Below are 16,678 nucleotides of genomic sequence, written 5' to 3' on the forward strand. Positions count from 1 at the left end.
TTTTACCGATCGATACTTAATTTAGCCATCAGAGTCTGTTGTAAATACACACAGACTGCACGTCTGGTATCTCTCTTGTGAACAGCCGCAGAATGCAAAGATGCAATTTTTTTAAAGCACGTAGGGAAATATTTCTCTTTATAGTGAAATGCAGCAAGACCTCATCTTTGCCCTAGAGGATTAAACTGTGCCCTGTAGCACAGCCCTCATTTCTGTAGTTTAAGAAGAGGTGCTGTCATGGAGTTTTGTACTGTTGTTGGTGTCTGTAGCTCAATTAAACGGCTGCTCGGTGGGCTGCAGCGCTCGTGTCAGAGCAGCGTGGCAGTGCCGTCGGGGCTTCGCGGCTTGGAAGAGAGAAGCTGTGCCTCCAGCAGAAGAGCTGGTACAATGAGAAGTTCAGGAAATACGTGAGGTAGAGCAGGAGATACAGAAGGTATCTTCCATCGTTCACCATTTTGCTGTTCTGCTAGTGAAGTTCCCAGTGAACTTTGTCATCTCGCCGCTTGTTGTGAACAGGTGAGGCTGTCCGTTTTCGGTGGGACGGGATGGTTCTCCGTCGCTTGTATTGATCCAAGCTGCGTTGACTCGCTGCGGATCCGTGACCCCGGCGGTATGGCCTGATTCCTTCAGGTTCGCACCGCGCGGGGCCTGGAAGGATCTGGGTCCCATCGCTCCGGCGGAGTGACCCGCCGCCTGCTCTGAGGGCAGCGCAGGGCTCCGGGGACCAGCCGCGCCGCAGGGAGGCTCCTCTCCCTGCGCACGTTACCGCCGACGGCCCATTTTAAACCTTCAACGCGTTCGCTCTGGCGGGCCGCGGAGGAGGCGGCCCCGGCCGCCGCTTCCCCGAGCCCCCGGCCCAGCTCCGGCGCAAGCCCTGCCCGCAGCGGCTCGGCCGGGCCCGGGCGGCTCCCCACGGCCCGGCGGCGGCCGGGGGGCAGCTCCGCCCGCCCCCGCGCCGCTTCCCCCGGCAGGGGGGGCCGGCGGGCCGCGGCGGCGGCGCTGGGCGCGGCCTCCCGCCATGGGGCCGCGGGCTGCCCGCAGCCCGCCCGGCCGAGGGGCAGCTCCCCGCGGGGCGCCGCACCGCCGGCCCCGAGCCCGGCGCGGCCGCCGGGGCGCGCCATGGCGGAGGGGCCCGGGGCGAGGCGGGAGCGGAGCGCCCGGTGCCTGACAGGAAGCCCGGCGCTGCAGCGGGCGGGCTCGGCCCTCGCCTGCCCTTCCGCCCCGGGCCGCGCTCCGCCTGCGCCGCCCGCCGGCTCGCGGCGGCCCCCCAGGTGTGCGCGGCGCGGAGCGGCGCGGAGCGGGGCGGCGCTCCCCTCGCCCTCGGGCCCGGCCGCCGCAGCTGCACGGCGGGCCTGTCACGTGGGGCGGCGGAGCGGCGGCGGCGCTGCGGTCTGTCCTCCTCCACCTGCCCCGGGGCGGGCAGCGCGGACCGGCCATGGGGCTGCGGCGGCGGCGGCAGGCGCCCGCGCCACTCCCGGCCCCCCGGCCTGCGGGGGCACCGCGGGCTGCCCGCGCCGCCGGCTCCCGCGGCTCGGCGTAGAGGCCAGGCGGGCGCGGAGCTGCCGTGGTCCCCCCCGCGCTGAAGGGCAGGCGGCGGCGACCCGCCATGGAGAAGGCGGCGGCGGAGCTCCGGCAGGGCGCGCTGGCGCCGCTCACCGCCATCTGCCTGGGTGAGTGCCGGCCCCGCCGCCGCCGCGCGGCCGGGCATGTCCGGGCACGGCGGGGCGGGGGGCGGCGCGGGCACCTGTGCCGGGGCCGCCGGGCCCCCTCCTCCGCTGCGGGGAGTTACCGGGGCGGGGGAGCGGGACGGGACGACGACGCACCAAACCGGGCCGGCGGATAGTCCCCCCCGCCCTCCTTTCCCCCCGCACCGTCTCCGCTTTCTAGCAGGGCGGGGGGCGGCGCGGCCGCGGGTCCCTCGGGGCGCCCTCCCGGGTCGCCGTGCCCGGCCGCTCCCCGCCGGCGGCGGGGCCGAGCGGAGTTCTGCCCGCTCCCTGCGGAAACCAGCGGTTTGTCCTTCGCCTTGAAACCGCTACAGTAGCCCCGCATAGCGTTTAGGGGAGGAGAAAAAAAAAAAAAAAGTTTAGACATGATCGGTGCCTTCTCCAGACTTTTAACTCTTGTGCGGCGCGGTGCGGGCAGCGGCTCCCGGGGCGGTTACGAAACTGCCCGCGGTGCCGCCTCGCCTGCCCGGCGCTCGGTCGCGTTTCTCGCCTGCCTGTCACTTCTCTGAGTGGCAGGGTGGAGAAACATCCCCCCCCCCTCCTCCCCGCCGTTTCTCTGCCATATTCCGCTCTCCTCCCTCCCTTCTGCTTGAAGCAATTGCTCTCCTCTCTGCTTCGCAGCAGGTGTTAAGTTATGGCAACGCGATGAAGCGTATTACTGGTTTCCAGTCTGTCAGCCCTTTCTGTCAGGGAAGATGTTTTTTGTTAGGGAGAAGCGTTGACGCTTGTGACTAGAACGAGCGAGCGAACGGCCCTGTGTATTTAACAGGGGCACGTAGAAATTGGGAGTTACTAAAGCTGACTGCTCCGTTCCTGCGTGCTGCCGAAAGATTCTGGGGGAGCAGCGTCGTCAGCAGCTCTGGTGCAGCTGAGCGGTGCCGGGGCTGCTCTGGACTCTCCTGACAGTTGTTTGGTGAACTGCTACAGCTCCTCCAGCTAGCATGTACTGAAACCACAGCTATTTGCTAATAAAGTGGATCAGAGTTCATTTTTAATAATCCCAAATCACAGTTAGCGTTCATTATATAAATGATCAGAAATGGGTGTCTGGCCAGACTGCTCGTTCTATTTTTGTAAAAGTGTTTTTTTAACATCAGTGCTTGCCTAGAAAAATGTAGGAAGTTGAAGTTTAAAAGCTGCTCTGGTTACTTCAAATGTATCTATTTTAATTAACGGAAGTGCAGTGTAAAACGCTATCTAAACTACAAACCGGTTTGAACATCCGTTCTAGCTAGTACAACTTCTTTTTGCGGAGACTTAAAGGGATGTCAGAGATGTGCACAGCGTGAGGATAACGTCTGCTTGCGCTGTTTATTTAAAGTTAGAGAAGGATACAAGTTTCCACCACATCTTTGAATTTCTTGGGTATTTTTTTGTGGCTCAGTCAGACCTTCATTAAAGCTTTTGTTATTTAACAGAAATAGCATGGTGACTATTAAAATGACTATTAAGATAATAAAAGATTATGTAAACTCCAGAGTTTTAAGTGAGAACTCTACTTGTATTTAGCTGTGGGTAATGCCAGGCTGAAAGTTTAGTAGATTTTCTGCTTTCTATGACTTCTAGAATTTCACTGTCTGGCTCTTCAGCAGGAATGTTTTATTCCTATTCTTTGAACAACTGACACTAGTAGAAGTTGGGAAACATAGGAGGTGGGAAGCTTGTAAGGTATTTGCTTCAGTGAACCCATAAGAATATAATGCTGCTGCTTTAACTGTTTTTCTATTTTACTTCCTGCTTGTCTGTCCTTTCCTTTAGTTCTCATTTTTGGTTCTTGCTTCTTGCCATCCTTTTCTTTTGCTTTTTGTTTTCCCGCAAGCTATAGGAGGTCTTTGGTGTCTGTATCAATTCATTGCTACTGACCATTGCTGTATGTGACCTCATCTATAAACTGCTGCTCCAAAGAATTGAACTGAGTTTGTTGCAACTGTTTTTTCACCAGGCCATTTTGTTTCTCATTCTTGAGAAATTCTGGAGGCCGTAGAAAGTTATCAAATAGGAAGTAATCAAAACAGCGAGGCTGATGTCTCCCCTTCTCGCTGTGGGAAAAGCCTGGTAGCTGTCATGTGGTTCGGAGGTGCCAAGATGTAAATTTCCCTTTTGATCCAAATAACTACTTTCCCAGCTGAAAACCTCACCCTGAGAATTATTTAGCAATCCAAATGAATGGCACAGTAAGTTTCCTACATGGAGTTCAAGCCAACTGAACCGCTTCTGTTTTTTCTGGCTTTCCCATAACTCTGCTCTACAGTTAAGAAAAAGAGTGTCTAGAAAACTTTCTAATATATCTCTAGCCTCTCACCTATTTTTATATTTTGACAAGATTTTGGTTTGTTAAGAGACAAGGAGACCATCAGGGAATGGCTGTTCTTTCTGTAGGGCCTCTGACACTTTTAAGAGCTGAGTGCTTCAGAAAATGCTGGTTTACATCACTCGTGTCTTGGTTTGACAGTCTTGAGTGAGACTGAGCGTGAGGAGAACACATACTGGCAATTGTAAGCTTACTCAGTCACTGGGGAAAGTACCTGATGTGAAACTTAGACTTTATTTTAAAGAACTGTTCTTGACTGCTGACTTAGTGTGAAAGAGTTTGAAAATGAGAGCAAAGAGCTTGCAACAGCAGCCAATAGATGTTTTGCATTTGCAGAGGTAAAAGAGCATTTTTGGAGGTTGTCCTTCTTAGGTATCTGCCAGGGCTGATGTGCAAAGCTCCCTATAAATGTCCTTCTGGTAGCAAACTAGGGCTGTCTCCTTAACAGTCCTCAGAAGAAAGTAAAGTGACTCAGAGTCGGCTAATTCCGCTCTGTCATGCCCCTTGTCCTCATGCTACTTATTTCCATTTAAAGGGCATGGGGGCCCCTCATCAGCCGTACGAGGGAACCTTTGCTTGGGAGCTTGTCTTCTGCTATGGCCATCGTGAAGATTTGGGTAGGAAGTGGGAAGAAAGATTGTAGAATGGTAGTACAGACCCAGACATTTCCATACAGCCCACCTTCAAACACTCCCTTCAGTTGTGATGCTAATAGCTATGCAGACTATATTCGTGTACTTTCTTTGGAGCAAAACAAAATATTTTAATTTTAATGCAATTACATTTGTGACTTAATCACTGGTTAATTTCTTCTCAGTCTTTATGACTATATTACTATGGTTACAGGAATAGTGGTGCTTTAATACAGCGTGAGAAAATGTTGTGTCGCCGTTATTTCTGTGATCCAGGGTTTGTCACAAACGGACGTGCTGCTCTGTCACAGAGCGAGAGTTAACGGAGCTGAGCTGTTTCCTGGTACAGGATGGTGGTGTTGCTCCTAGGTGTGCTTACTGACCTATTGGAGCAAACCGGTGCCATGAAACAAAGGAAATAATTACATGTCATGTTGTTATCATATAACAAATGTTACATTAATTATGTAATAAAATCAGTGCTGTTAAGGTCCTTTGAACGTCCTGTTAATGCTGATTAACATAAATCTGCAGCTCAGGCCTGTTTCTTCTCAAGCCACAGCATATGTATGCTGACATTTAGATAAACTTCTGCGCTTGTGCGTTACTAAAAGCTCAATCCTGCAGCCCCTCGGAGGGAGCTCGAAGTCCCTGCCCTTGCGGCAGTACCCTGAAGCCCTCTGTGACGGGTGACACCAGGAGCGGTCGTTCTCTCTGGTTTGTGGGGCCTGGTCTCAGGCTGAGGTCTGTAGCAGTCTGTGCGCCTGCCGAAATGGCTGTCTGCATTTAGCTCTCGGGGTCTGTCTTCAGGAGGGAGAAAGTCCAAGTTGTGGACACCCAGACCTAAGTCGGGGAAGGGCTGCTGCTGGCACCTGGCCTGCTGGAGTTTGGTGATAGTTCAGATCCACCACTAACTGAAAACTGACTGGGCTCAAACTGGCAAGCTAAGGGATCATTTTTAGCTTTTCTATTTCCACCCTTTCAGTTCTAGGTACATTTTTCCTCTTGTGCTCGTCTAAGTTACGCCAGAAGGTGGTTAGGGCAAGGGTCATTGTTTTGTGATGTGTTTGGACAGTGTCTAAAACAATGGTGGCCCACACTTGTACATGCTACTCTGAGACATAAATAGTGTTAATTGTCAGCAGCTTCCCAAGTGACTGTTGGGAACGGGACAATTTCTCTTCCTCTCTTCTCCTATTGTTCATTTTTTAATGATGTTTTTTACAAATGCTTGCCAACAGATCGACTATAAAAAGATTTAAGACTTAACACATGCAAAATAAAGCCAAAGTGAGTGCTTGAGCTGGGATGTTGTAAATTAAGTTTTGGTAACCTTTTAAACCTTTCTAATTCATTTAAACATTTGTCATTTTATTAATAGGCTGTCTTTGTAGATTATAGACTACTGCTAAAATGAGAGCAGTTAGTGAAATATGCTGTAATTCTTTGAGAAGTGCCTTAAAGAATATATGGGGAATCTAATATGATACTACATGTTAATGCTGACCTCTGGGGCAACAATGACAGGAGAAATTTTTTTTGGCAATAACTACTCTTACCAGATCACTCTAATGGTATATACTGTGAGAGGAGACTTCTGAGAGTATTTTGGAGACTAATTTGTAAGTCAGGTGTGTGTTGCAAGCATTGCCTTACCCTGTTTTGATTTTACTAGTGGACCTTTTTGAAAACTTCATTGCCTTTGATTAGTCAAGGTAATCATGTTAGCTTTAGCAGTTTATTTTCAAGGTGACATTTACCCGAGAGAAGCTAACATTGCTTTATTCAGAGGAGACATATTTAAAGATAATAATCTTATTAGTTGCATTTAAGCAGGTAAAGTACCTAGCTGTGATGATGAATGTTTTAGTATAATTGTTGTTCTGTCTTCCCCAAATAAAAAAAAAAATCCTGCAGAAGGCAACTTAAAATAGATTGGCAGTTGTTTCTTTTGGTAGCATATTTGATAGATGCTAAACTGACATTGTGTGTTGAATTTTTTTATAGCTACAGTGAAGGATAGTAGTTGACTTGCCTGTATAGATAAGCAAAGTTCTTGTTGGAAGACTGTGGTGTATTTATATTAACACCCCAGTGAACACGTAGAAATGGTTAACTACTGGCTGACACCCTGTGCCACTGGAACCTGTATCAACATTATTTTTCTGTCTTTACACAGTGAATCTCTTCCTGACTGGGAAAATAGAAAGTGCTGTTACCTCATTAGGTAAGACGTACTTTTCTTATTTGCATTTACTGTTCTTTTGAGTCATTACTGTCTTCCCCATGCCAAGAGATCTTTTAACAAAACAGTATGACCATTGTTTGAGAGAGTAACAATGGCGGTTTGGGAAGCTTAGGGCTTCTAAGTCTTCCTGGGGTCATAGACCCCCATTGGTGTCACTGTGCTAGGAAAAAATTGTGAGTTTGAGGCTAAGGTTATAGTACATGTGATATGTTGAGGGGAAAACTGTGTTTAGGAAATGTGCCTGGGAATATCAAGCCAGGGACAGTGGCCCATTCCCGGGGGAGCTAAAACAAGAATGTTAAAAATGCCTCGTGAATGTCAAAGTGTAAAGTCAACCAGAATTGCAGCACTTGGTGTAATTTCCTTTCTATAGCAGTACTGTGACTTACTGATGTTACAGGAACATTACGGGTCCTCTTAGTGATAAGAGCCCTCTTGTGCTTGTCAATTCACAGTCATGTTGGCAGGCATACTTTATGCCCAAAGAGGTTGCAATTTAAATTAAAACAGAAAAAACAAATAAGGGAAACAGGAGGAAACAGAATGGGAAAACACAAAAATAATTCTAAGGCAGTGGGTTGATTAATGTGGGAGCTTTAGCATTCAAGTCAACAGGGGGGTTTGAGAGAAGGTTTAAATCAGGAAAAGGTAGTAATTTTATGATTAGGTAACTGCCTTAAATTTAGCTTAGGGGAAGTGTGGATGAACCATATAGGACGTGTGTTGCTTGCAACACAGTATTTACGGTTTTTCATTAGAAGAAAGTCCGGAATGTCATCTATGTCCTAGTCTGTTCTGCCTGGGTGGTTCTTTGGCTTTTCATGGACTTTGCCATCCGTTTGCTGTATGGTATATGAGTTTACAAAGTGTAACTTGAGTAATTATGCTGGCCTAGACTGGTGATAGCACCTCGTCCTGAAGTATATAATGCTTCATCCAGTTGGCTCAGCTGCTTTCTAGTGCCGTTCTTTTGCTAGAAGCAGAGAGAGTTGTAACATTTGGCTTTTATTCTTTCAAGTATTCTGAAAACCTCAGAGTACTGTAGCCTTCATGTTTTCTTGTCTTGATATAGTTTTGAGTTATTTTGTCTCCTGACAGCATGACTGGAGCTGGGGAGAAAAATGATCATAAAAATGGTCATTGCAATAGTGTGATCCATGTGTAGCTTTTCACCTGTGTGTTGCAGGGTAACAGGTTAGGATAGTGCAGTTGTAAGGCAGATGATGTTCCTTAGGGGAGCCCTGATAAAAGTTGGGAGGAATGCTTGCTGTCCTAAAACACGTCCAGACAAAGCAGCTTATTACAGCGTTGATCCCCACGATAAGGTGCAGTGTGGTTTCTTTTCAGAAAGCTAGTAATAGCAGAAATAATGAGTTCTGGAGAATGCAGGTTGAGTCACCATCTTGGCTGTATTGTACAACAACTTTAAGCCAGAAAAGCTGCTGTTGCTGACAGGGAGCAGACCTCCCCCTGAGCCCCCTTTTCCCAGGCTTGCCTTGAGCCAGTTCAGCCTGTTGATGCAGCGGAGTGCGAGCTCAGCTTTTGTCATATCAGTGAGTTGAACCCTTGGGCGGTGCCTTTGCTGGTTCTGATATCAGGGGCAGAAGCAGCCTGCTGGAGACTGGATAAAATGAAAAGGAGTCTTAAGTCCTTTTCTCTCCACAGGCATAAAGGATCTGCATTAAGCAATGTGTGCAAGCCTTCCTTCAGGGAGCATTTGGAGAACTTGGGGAGAGTTTCCTGCTGACGCTGAGGTAGCTACTGAGGAAGTGTATATTGCCAAGCATTTGGTTTTCAGAGAAGGTTCCTTGTGGCAGGTGCAAACCATTCTTTATGCTGGAGCAGATGGCTGGGATGTGTCTCTTGGGGCTGGGGCAGACCCTGGGGCATTGCAGAAGAGTGTGAAACTGCAGGATTTATTTTCTACTGGGATTGTCTGAAAATTTATTCCTGCACAGTTTAGTGCCCCCAGCGTTGTCCTCTGGTGGAGCTTGACGTCTGTTCTGTTCTAGTTGCTTTCGCAAAAATAGGAGTAATATTATTCATGTAAAGTTTTGAAGTTTCCCAAACTTCTTGCAAGTATTTGTGGCATATTTAACTGGCAGGGGGAATCTTCTGCTGTTTACAGTAGAAGAAATCCATTTGATTATTACAGAAAGAGCCTCATTAAGATTTATGCCTGCTTGACAGAAACTCTCTGAACTAAAACCTCTTCTGGCATTTGTTTAAAGGTTTGGTTTTTTTTTTTTAATCTATGAAAGATTCATTATTGTGTGTCTTAAGAATTTATGCTTTTTAAAAGCACCATCTCAGTAAGATTTTTGGTGGGTTGGTTTGACAATCCAGGGATTGGTATTCTGTTATGTTTCTTCAGTAATCCTAAATATGTAAAATGTAAGCCATTTGGGACTTTTAGTAAATTGGGTTTTCACTTTTTTTCTGGGTTTGTGCAGAAAGGCTGCAGAAAAAGTTGTAGGACAATTGTTGAAAAAATGTTGTTACTGCTCTTCTTGTGTGTTGTTGTTGATGATAAGGCCTTCAGAATCCAGGACTGTACCTTTCTATTTAGAGACTTCCCTTTCCTTTAGATGTTTAGGCAATTTGAAAAGGCTTTTGTTTATTTTCCTTAAGGAATCACACTGTCCTGTTGAAGCCCAACTTAATAACACAGTACTTACACATGTATGTGATTCTGCAGACTTCATGGCCAGGAGCTGAGGAGGGAAGTGGTGCCCCTTTATTGTCACCAAAACTCCAACAGTATGAAATTGTGCCCTTGCGTGGTTTTTGTTTAGTTGATACCACTGAAGGCTTTGTTTAGGGACTTCTATTTCAAAATTTATGTAGGTGAAAGAACAGCTGCTAAAAGTAATGCTCAAGATACTTCACCCTGTCTACTACACAGCAGTCAGCGCACAAAGGGTAAAGAGGCAGATGACTGGTTAGGAAGATCTAGTGATACATTGCAAATACCATAGTGATGGGTCTTGATGGGAACTGAAAGGCATCAGAAGCATAAGGCAATTAAGTGAGGTCTGGGTAAACACAATAGTAGTTTTGGGGGGTGGATGGGTGTGTGTCCCCAGTTTGGTCCAGTAGGTTTAGGGGACTGGGGACATATCCTTAAAATAGTGTAATTATGTTTTGGCAATATGAACTCAGATTAGTGGTCCATTCAAATCAGGAGCCTTGGTAAGAGCAAAGCAGTTGCCCTTTTAATTTTGAGTAGGGCACGTCTGAACTGCTTGTGTGTCAGAGGGGTAAAGCCATGGGAAAATATTGAGCAACAATGACCATTGCCAGATGAACTGCCCAAAATGGCATATAGTGTCAGTGTGGCCCTTACCTTGCTTATGTCCTTAGATTTTCACAGCTACAATTCTTCTGTTAAAAGAGGAAATATTTTTCATTTGTCCGTTCTTCCTTCTGTGTCCCACATTTGTAGCAGATGTGCAGTGTTAATAAGAAAAAGTATTTTTCATTGAGAACCTGGACTGTCATGTTACATCAGATCAACTGCTTACAAATGAGGAAACTATACATCATTGCAAAAGAAAAAATGCTAGCGATGTTACTTCAAAGAAGCTGGCATGCTTCAAATAAAGATTGCTCAGAATCTCTGTAAATACTTCCTAAAACTGAGAAACAAGTACTTGGGAGAATAAAAGCTCTGCTTAACTGCACTGATGAATGCAGGAGTGGAAGTGCTGGTGCGGAGTCATCAGCGTGTCAATGGGGCTTCCTCAGAATGGAAACTAAAATAAGTTTTGTGTAATTATGATTCTGTTTTCTATTCTAATGCATATAATACGAATAAGGGATATTAATCCAGAACAGTGCTTGGTATAAGGGGAACAGAAATATTTGCAGAGCTGTTGCTGGAAGCCTCTGGATAGTGCTGTTGGGTGTATTTGCTCTTTCTGCTTTGTGCATTCTATTTCCTTCCCATTGAGAAGTTTTAGTAATCTGGCAGTTAAGAAATGCAGTCTTTCCAGCTCCTTTTATGTGGTTGCTAGCTCTAGTTAGGTCCTCTTATGCTGCTATGATACGTTGATGCAGTGACAAGCGTGTGGAGGAACACATTTAAAGACCTAAACAAACTGAGAACTCGAGTTGAAAAGTCCTGTGGATCTTACATTTGCTTTTATGAAACTGTAATCGCATCTGCATCTCAGTATTTTGCCAGCATCTAGCATGGAGCCTCTCTGGTTTTAAAAATGTGATAACAAAAATGTTCTTGTTTTTGGTAACTGCTTTAATGCAAAATGTTTGGAAAATAGATGGGTTATTTTTCATGTATTCATGTATTCTGTATGGTTTTGTGGCCTTTGAAACTAGTAGGAGTTATATACACATGTTTCAGTGGAACGCCCTGCTTGGAGAGTAAAAATAATGGCTTTTTACATGTTTTTGCCTCAGGTAAGTTACCTCAAGCTTTTTATATTCCTGTGGCTCTCGCTTCAAAAGTGCTTACTGTGAACAAACAGAGTATCACCAGACACAGATTTGCTGGTGGGGGGATGCTGCAGCCTGGCCCCGGCCCCAGCCAGGAGCTCTGCAGGCAGCCCTGCCACCTGACTTGATTGCAGGCAGGCAGCTTTGCCGGCGGTCTTCACCCTGTCCCTCCAGTGCAGCTAAATCTGATCCGGACTGTGAATTGAAAATGATGCATTTATGTGGCTGAATTTCAAGCAGTACTGTAAATCTGAGATTTATAAAGTGGTATATTTGGACATGTATGCATATGAGGAAACTTGATGTATAGGCGACCTTTTTTTTCCTTGCCACCTTTTTAAGCTACAAGAAAGTAAGCTTCTGTCAAAAATTGGAATACTTAGCTGCAGTCCACGAGTCATGCTCTAGATAGTCATTTGTTTTAAAAATAGTTTTAAAAATATTTTTGGAGAATGTTCAGAATAGCTATTGCGTTACACAGAATTTCCCCTCATAGTCTGCTGAGAGTACATTTTCCCATCAGAACAGCTTTCCCACTTGTCCTTGGAACATTTCACTTTCATTTTTGAATTGCTTAATTACAAATTATAAGTATTTGATGTAGCCTTAATTGGCCTGCTGTTTTTCATAGGAAGAACTGAAAGTGCTTTGAAAATATTGAGCTTTATTTAGCCCTGTTTGCTCCTTTCCCTGTCTGGAAAATTTCTCCTATCTATGGGAGTTCAGAAGGAATTTAGAGTATTTAGTAATGTTCAATGAAAACATTTGAGTCCAGTTTACTTTTTTCTTTTTTGTTGGGGATTTTTTTTAACCATTACAGACTCTTCAGGTCTGTCATATGGTCAGGAGAATAAACGACGTGTCCAGGAACACGTTACAACAAAACGAGCTTCTAGGTATTTTAAATTGAATATGGATCTTCTTCAGTTGCTGGGTGATATAAGCTGGCTTTGGGAAACTGGTAAGAAGGAATTCTGTATTGCATCCTCTTGGCAGATCCATGCAGTAATATTGATTGTAGCCTTCGGTAGATTCATACAAGGTTATTGATTGATCCTGCATTGAAATGCAGGTTATGCTTACCTACACTTAGAGCGGGTGTCTTAATTAAAAACCGAGGCAGTGAAGAAAGGAGTAAAAGGATAAAATTGTTGACTCTCGTTTGTCTGCAATCCCCAGGAATTGATGAAAGCTCTCGTAGATAATGTGAATTGTTGATTAGGCAAAGCATTAACAATTTTTTTTTCCCCCCCTTATTAACAGCTCCTTGCAGTGGAAAACTGGAACAGCACACAGAGAGACGGGGAGTCATCTATAGTCCTTCTTGGCCATTGAACTATCCTCCAGCTGTGAACTGCAGCTGGTTCATTAAAGGAGATAGTGGAGACATGATAACAATTAGGTATGGTTTGATATTCCATGGAGATAAAGAATTGCTTTGCTGAAATGAAACAAAACGCGAGTTATCTGATATACCAGTATGAGGCTGTTTGTCAGAGCTACTGAATGGTTGAAGGAAGCTGAAGTTGATTACACTGAAGCATGATTGCAGGTTGGGCACGTCTCTCATTTTAAAAGTGTTCCACTGTGTCTTGTTTCTGTAGGCTACTTCTGACATCCATTATTACATATGCAAGTCACTTGTAGTCTCTTAATATCTTTATCTTCACAATACCTGAGAGAGATTTCATCCACCTTTGATAGATGAGGAGGCGGGAAAAAGTGATATATTTACTCACATTAAATAGTCCCCCTTCTCTTCATCACTTATAAATAGGAATAGGTGAAGGCTATAAAACCTGCAGCAGCCTCCGTGGGATACATAAAATTCTTAGAGCAAAAATGGCTTTTTCTGTAATGTCTTGAAATGGTGCTTTGTTTAACTGACAGTTGGAGATAATCATGGCTTATTGCTACTTGTTAACCAAAAGACACATGCTTTTTGGCTTAATATTTATTTCCAACAGAATTAAATAATAGAATTTGTGGCATAATTTCCACTCATTCTATAAAAATACTATTCAGAAAAGGCTAGAATATGTTAGGAATGGCTTGTCAGGAATGTTTAGGCTATAATATCAGCATACTGTGAATGTGTTTAATTTCTCTGGGCTAATCATAGTATCCTTCTCAAACCAAGAAATTCTTATTTTAAAAAAGAAAAAAAAAAACAAACCTGGGAAAGGGGTTTTTGTTTGGTTTTTAGTACTGTTGTATTTGACACCATCTGCTCATTCTTTGCTCAGCTGCTTAAAAGGACTGCAAACCTCTTCAACTGCAGATGCTCAGCAATTAAAAACAAATCTGCCACAGATGGAATAATAGGAGGGCTCCACCATCCGTAGGTCAAAATACGAACTACTCATCAAAAGTAAGGAAGTAGATACCTGCCAGCATTTTTGATCCATAAATAGAAACACGCTTTTAAACCCCATTAAATGTATTGGACTTGGGGAATTTGTTTCAAGGCAGAGATTGTTGGAAACTCTGAGGAAGCATACAAATGAGACATGGGACTTGGCTCTGGAGAATAGTGCTGCCGTTTATGCTATGAAAACATCTCAGAGCTCCCAGTTAGAATTAGGGTTCTCTTCTGCAAGTATGACTATAACAGAGGCTAAAGAAATGAAGGAAAGATGAGTGAACTGGTAATAACGTGTGTATACAGTTTAGATGTGTGCATAGCAATATGATTCGAAAGCTTTCTTCTCAATGGGTTTGTTTTCTGTCACTGCCATATCCTGCCCTCCTATGCACATGCAAACAATGGGAGCTATGTGTTTACATCCTAGGGAGTAGTGTTGTGGTGTTACATTTCTGACTATAAGTGTACTCGGAATGACTCACTCTGGTGTATGAAATGCAAAATGTTACAGCATCAGAGGGTTTCTTTAGAAGATTGTAGCCCTCGTGATGCCAAGGACGTAAAAGAAGTAGCTGACTTGCCTAGGCTAGCATGATACAGGCAAGCTGGGAAAGAGGGTTGAACTACAAATTTTTTTCCTCTTAACAGCTGGGTATGCTTCTTGTCCTAACAGCATGCTGATAACAGTACAAAAGAGTAGCTTTTTAAAATTTTCCTAGGAAAATCAAACACAGTTCTTGTGATAACATCTGGATTTTGAAAGGTTTAAAAAAAACCCCACCTCCTTTGTGTTATGTTATGCTGAATAGATTTCCTTTGATCTTGAAATCTCACTGACAGTAAGACAGCAATGTTATATAAGAATCATATTTGAGATACAGCAGGAGTCATCAAGGGATAAAATTGCAATTGAAAGTAGTTTTGATTTCTAAAACATTTGCAGCCAGTGGTCATTTTTTATAAACCTATTATTCAGCAGCTTTCAATAGAACAGTGTCCAGATCTACACATGGTTGTAAGATGCTGCCTCCTGTGGGCATGTCCTTTAGAAGCTTTGTCTTAATATCTGCCTTTCGTGTGTGTATTGATTTTCTTCATATCCTCACATTTCTGTGGTTATTGTTTTGCTTTATAGTTTACTGTTTAGAAATCCTTGGGGGAGACTTCACAAGAACAGGACATACATGTTCTTTGTGCTTAGACTTCTCTGTTAATTGTGCGTGTTTCAGTACTTTCTTCCAAGTTTGTGTGCGTGAAGCAAGGGTGCTGTTCAGACCTGGGAACAAGTGTGTAGATACTGTTTTCCAGGACTGTGTTGTGTCACTTTTAGATTCAGGTAATCAGTCTGTTCTGTTAGTTATTGTTTTGGAAACTACTTGATTTTTCCTCCCATTTTCTCTATTTTTATACCTATTTTCACATTCACAGAGGAATACATAAAAATCCTGTAAGATCAGATAAAGATGTCATATGCAGTGCCTTTGTACCATTCTTTACAGGCTTTATATGTGTATGTTTCCTTATATATGAGAAAAAGATCAAAATTGGTTTTGTTTAGCAGTTGCTGTTACCTGATGGTTGTAAATTAACCTGATGTAGGCAGAGTATAAATTGCTTTTTATTATAAGAATTTATGGGACTGAGAGTAAAATGTTCTCCATGTTCAGAATTCAAGATAAGAGTATTGAAAAGTCATCTACTTAGTGATCCACTCAGTAAGTCTCTTATTAATTGAGGTGGGAAGGGAGTGGATCACCTTTATTGGCTTTCACTTCAGTGATTCATGTCATCAGCTTTGAAAAAATATGTTTTAATAAAAAAATATGTTTTCATGAAAACCTGAGTTTCAATTTGAGAAAAAAAAGACGCCTGTTCATGTAAAGGCTTCCTGGTCTGTAATTGTATGAAGAATTAAATGGACTGCTTCATAGTCTATTTACCAAACTCACATTGTTTCAGATCTTGACATTAATTGGAGAAAACTCATAATAGCCGTTTATTTCACTCAGTTGCATGTGCTCAGCTTTTGAAAACACAGCCCCTGTGTCTCTGGCCTAAGGTTACACAGTTAGCTTGGTGCTTGGGAGCTGGGACTAGAATAGAGGTTTCCTGACTTCCAGGTCCTTGTGCTTCAGCGGTTAAGCAGAAGTTTTTAATGAGCCAATTAAGTCATCAGTTGTTCACAGTCTGCACTTGCTGTGAGAGGTTGGCAAATAGAAGTAACTTTTCTTGCTTAATTGGCTGGTCTGTTTTATTTTGGGACTGTGCTCTACTGATCTACCCATAATATTTATTCTCCAATTTTTTAATGAGTTTAGAGGGCCAAATTGGACATTTATTTATTTTATTTATTTACTAATTACTTTCATTCAGTTTTTACATCTGCTGGGCCTCTAACAGTTTACCCTTTTTTTTGTTCGTTTTCCTCATCATCCCATGTTTGTCCTTTTCCAGTTATTAAGAATGCTGCTTTTTAAATTTTTCTTTAATCTGTAGTTGCTCGTGCTTAAATTACTAAGGGGGTCGTAAGGAATTCCCTACATTATTTATAGAAGTACTTTTTTTTCCTAGCTGCTACTGCTTCTTTCAGTGCAGATGACAAAAAGCTTAGCTCTGCTTAGTATAAGTTTTGCAGGTAGCACACTTTTTGCGTATTTTCAGTGTAAATGAGTATTTAAGATAAGCTGGTTTAATGAAGTTCTTTCCAGCAACATAAGAAATACTTGACAGTTAATAGGAAAATATCATTGTAGGCTACTGTTGCTTCACTTGAGTAATTTTACAGACAAGATCTGATACATAGCTGATCCTGTGATTTTCTGTAAGCTCCTGGAGTCCTGTTCAGTCTTGGAGGTAACCTTGTTTCAGTATCATACCACTGAAAGAAAAATCAGGTGCTTTTACCTATTTCTGCAGAATCCTGTAAAAAAAGATTTAGTGCTG

At 43.9% G+C, this 16,678-nt stretch overlaps 1 protein-coding gene across 2 annotated transcripts in view; it reads left to right on the forward strand.

The window, feature by feature from the left end:
• The first annotated feature begins 219 nt into the window (after positions 1-219).
• The window catches only part of LRP3 (LDL receptor related protein 3), a 30,354-nt gene continuing 13,895 nt past the window's right edge, over positions 220-16,678 (forward strand). Inside the window, exons 1-3 of one of the 2 annotated variants that reach the window (XM_074912994.1) lie at positions 220-516; positions 6,847-6,894; positions 12,634-12,772. In XM_074912994.1, the coding sequence (XP_074769095.1) occupies positions 12,759-12,772 (14 nt within the window). In that variant the 5' untranslated portion in view covers positions 220-516; positions 6,847-6,894; positions 12,634-12,758. Of the gene's footprint in view, positions 517-1,369; positions 1,671-6,846; positions 6,895-12,633; positions 12,773-16,678 lie in introns of those variants that run through there. The other variant, XM_074912993.1, reaches the window with a different exon arrangement.

The sequence above is a fragment of the Athene noctua genome, chromosome 9, assembly GCF_965140245.1.
Source record: "Athene noctua chromosome 9, bAthNoc1.hap1.1, whole genome shotgun sequence".
Classification (NCBI taxonomy): Eukaryota; Metazoa; Chordata; class Aves; order Strigiformes; family Strigidae; genus Athene; species Athene noctua.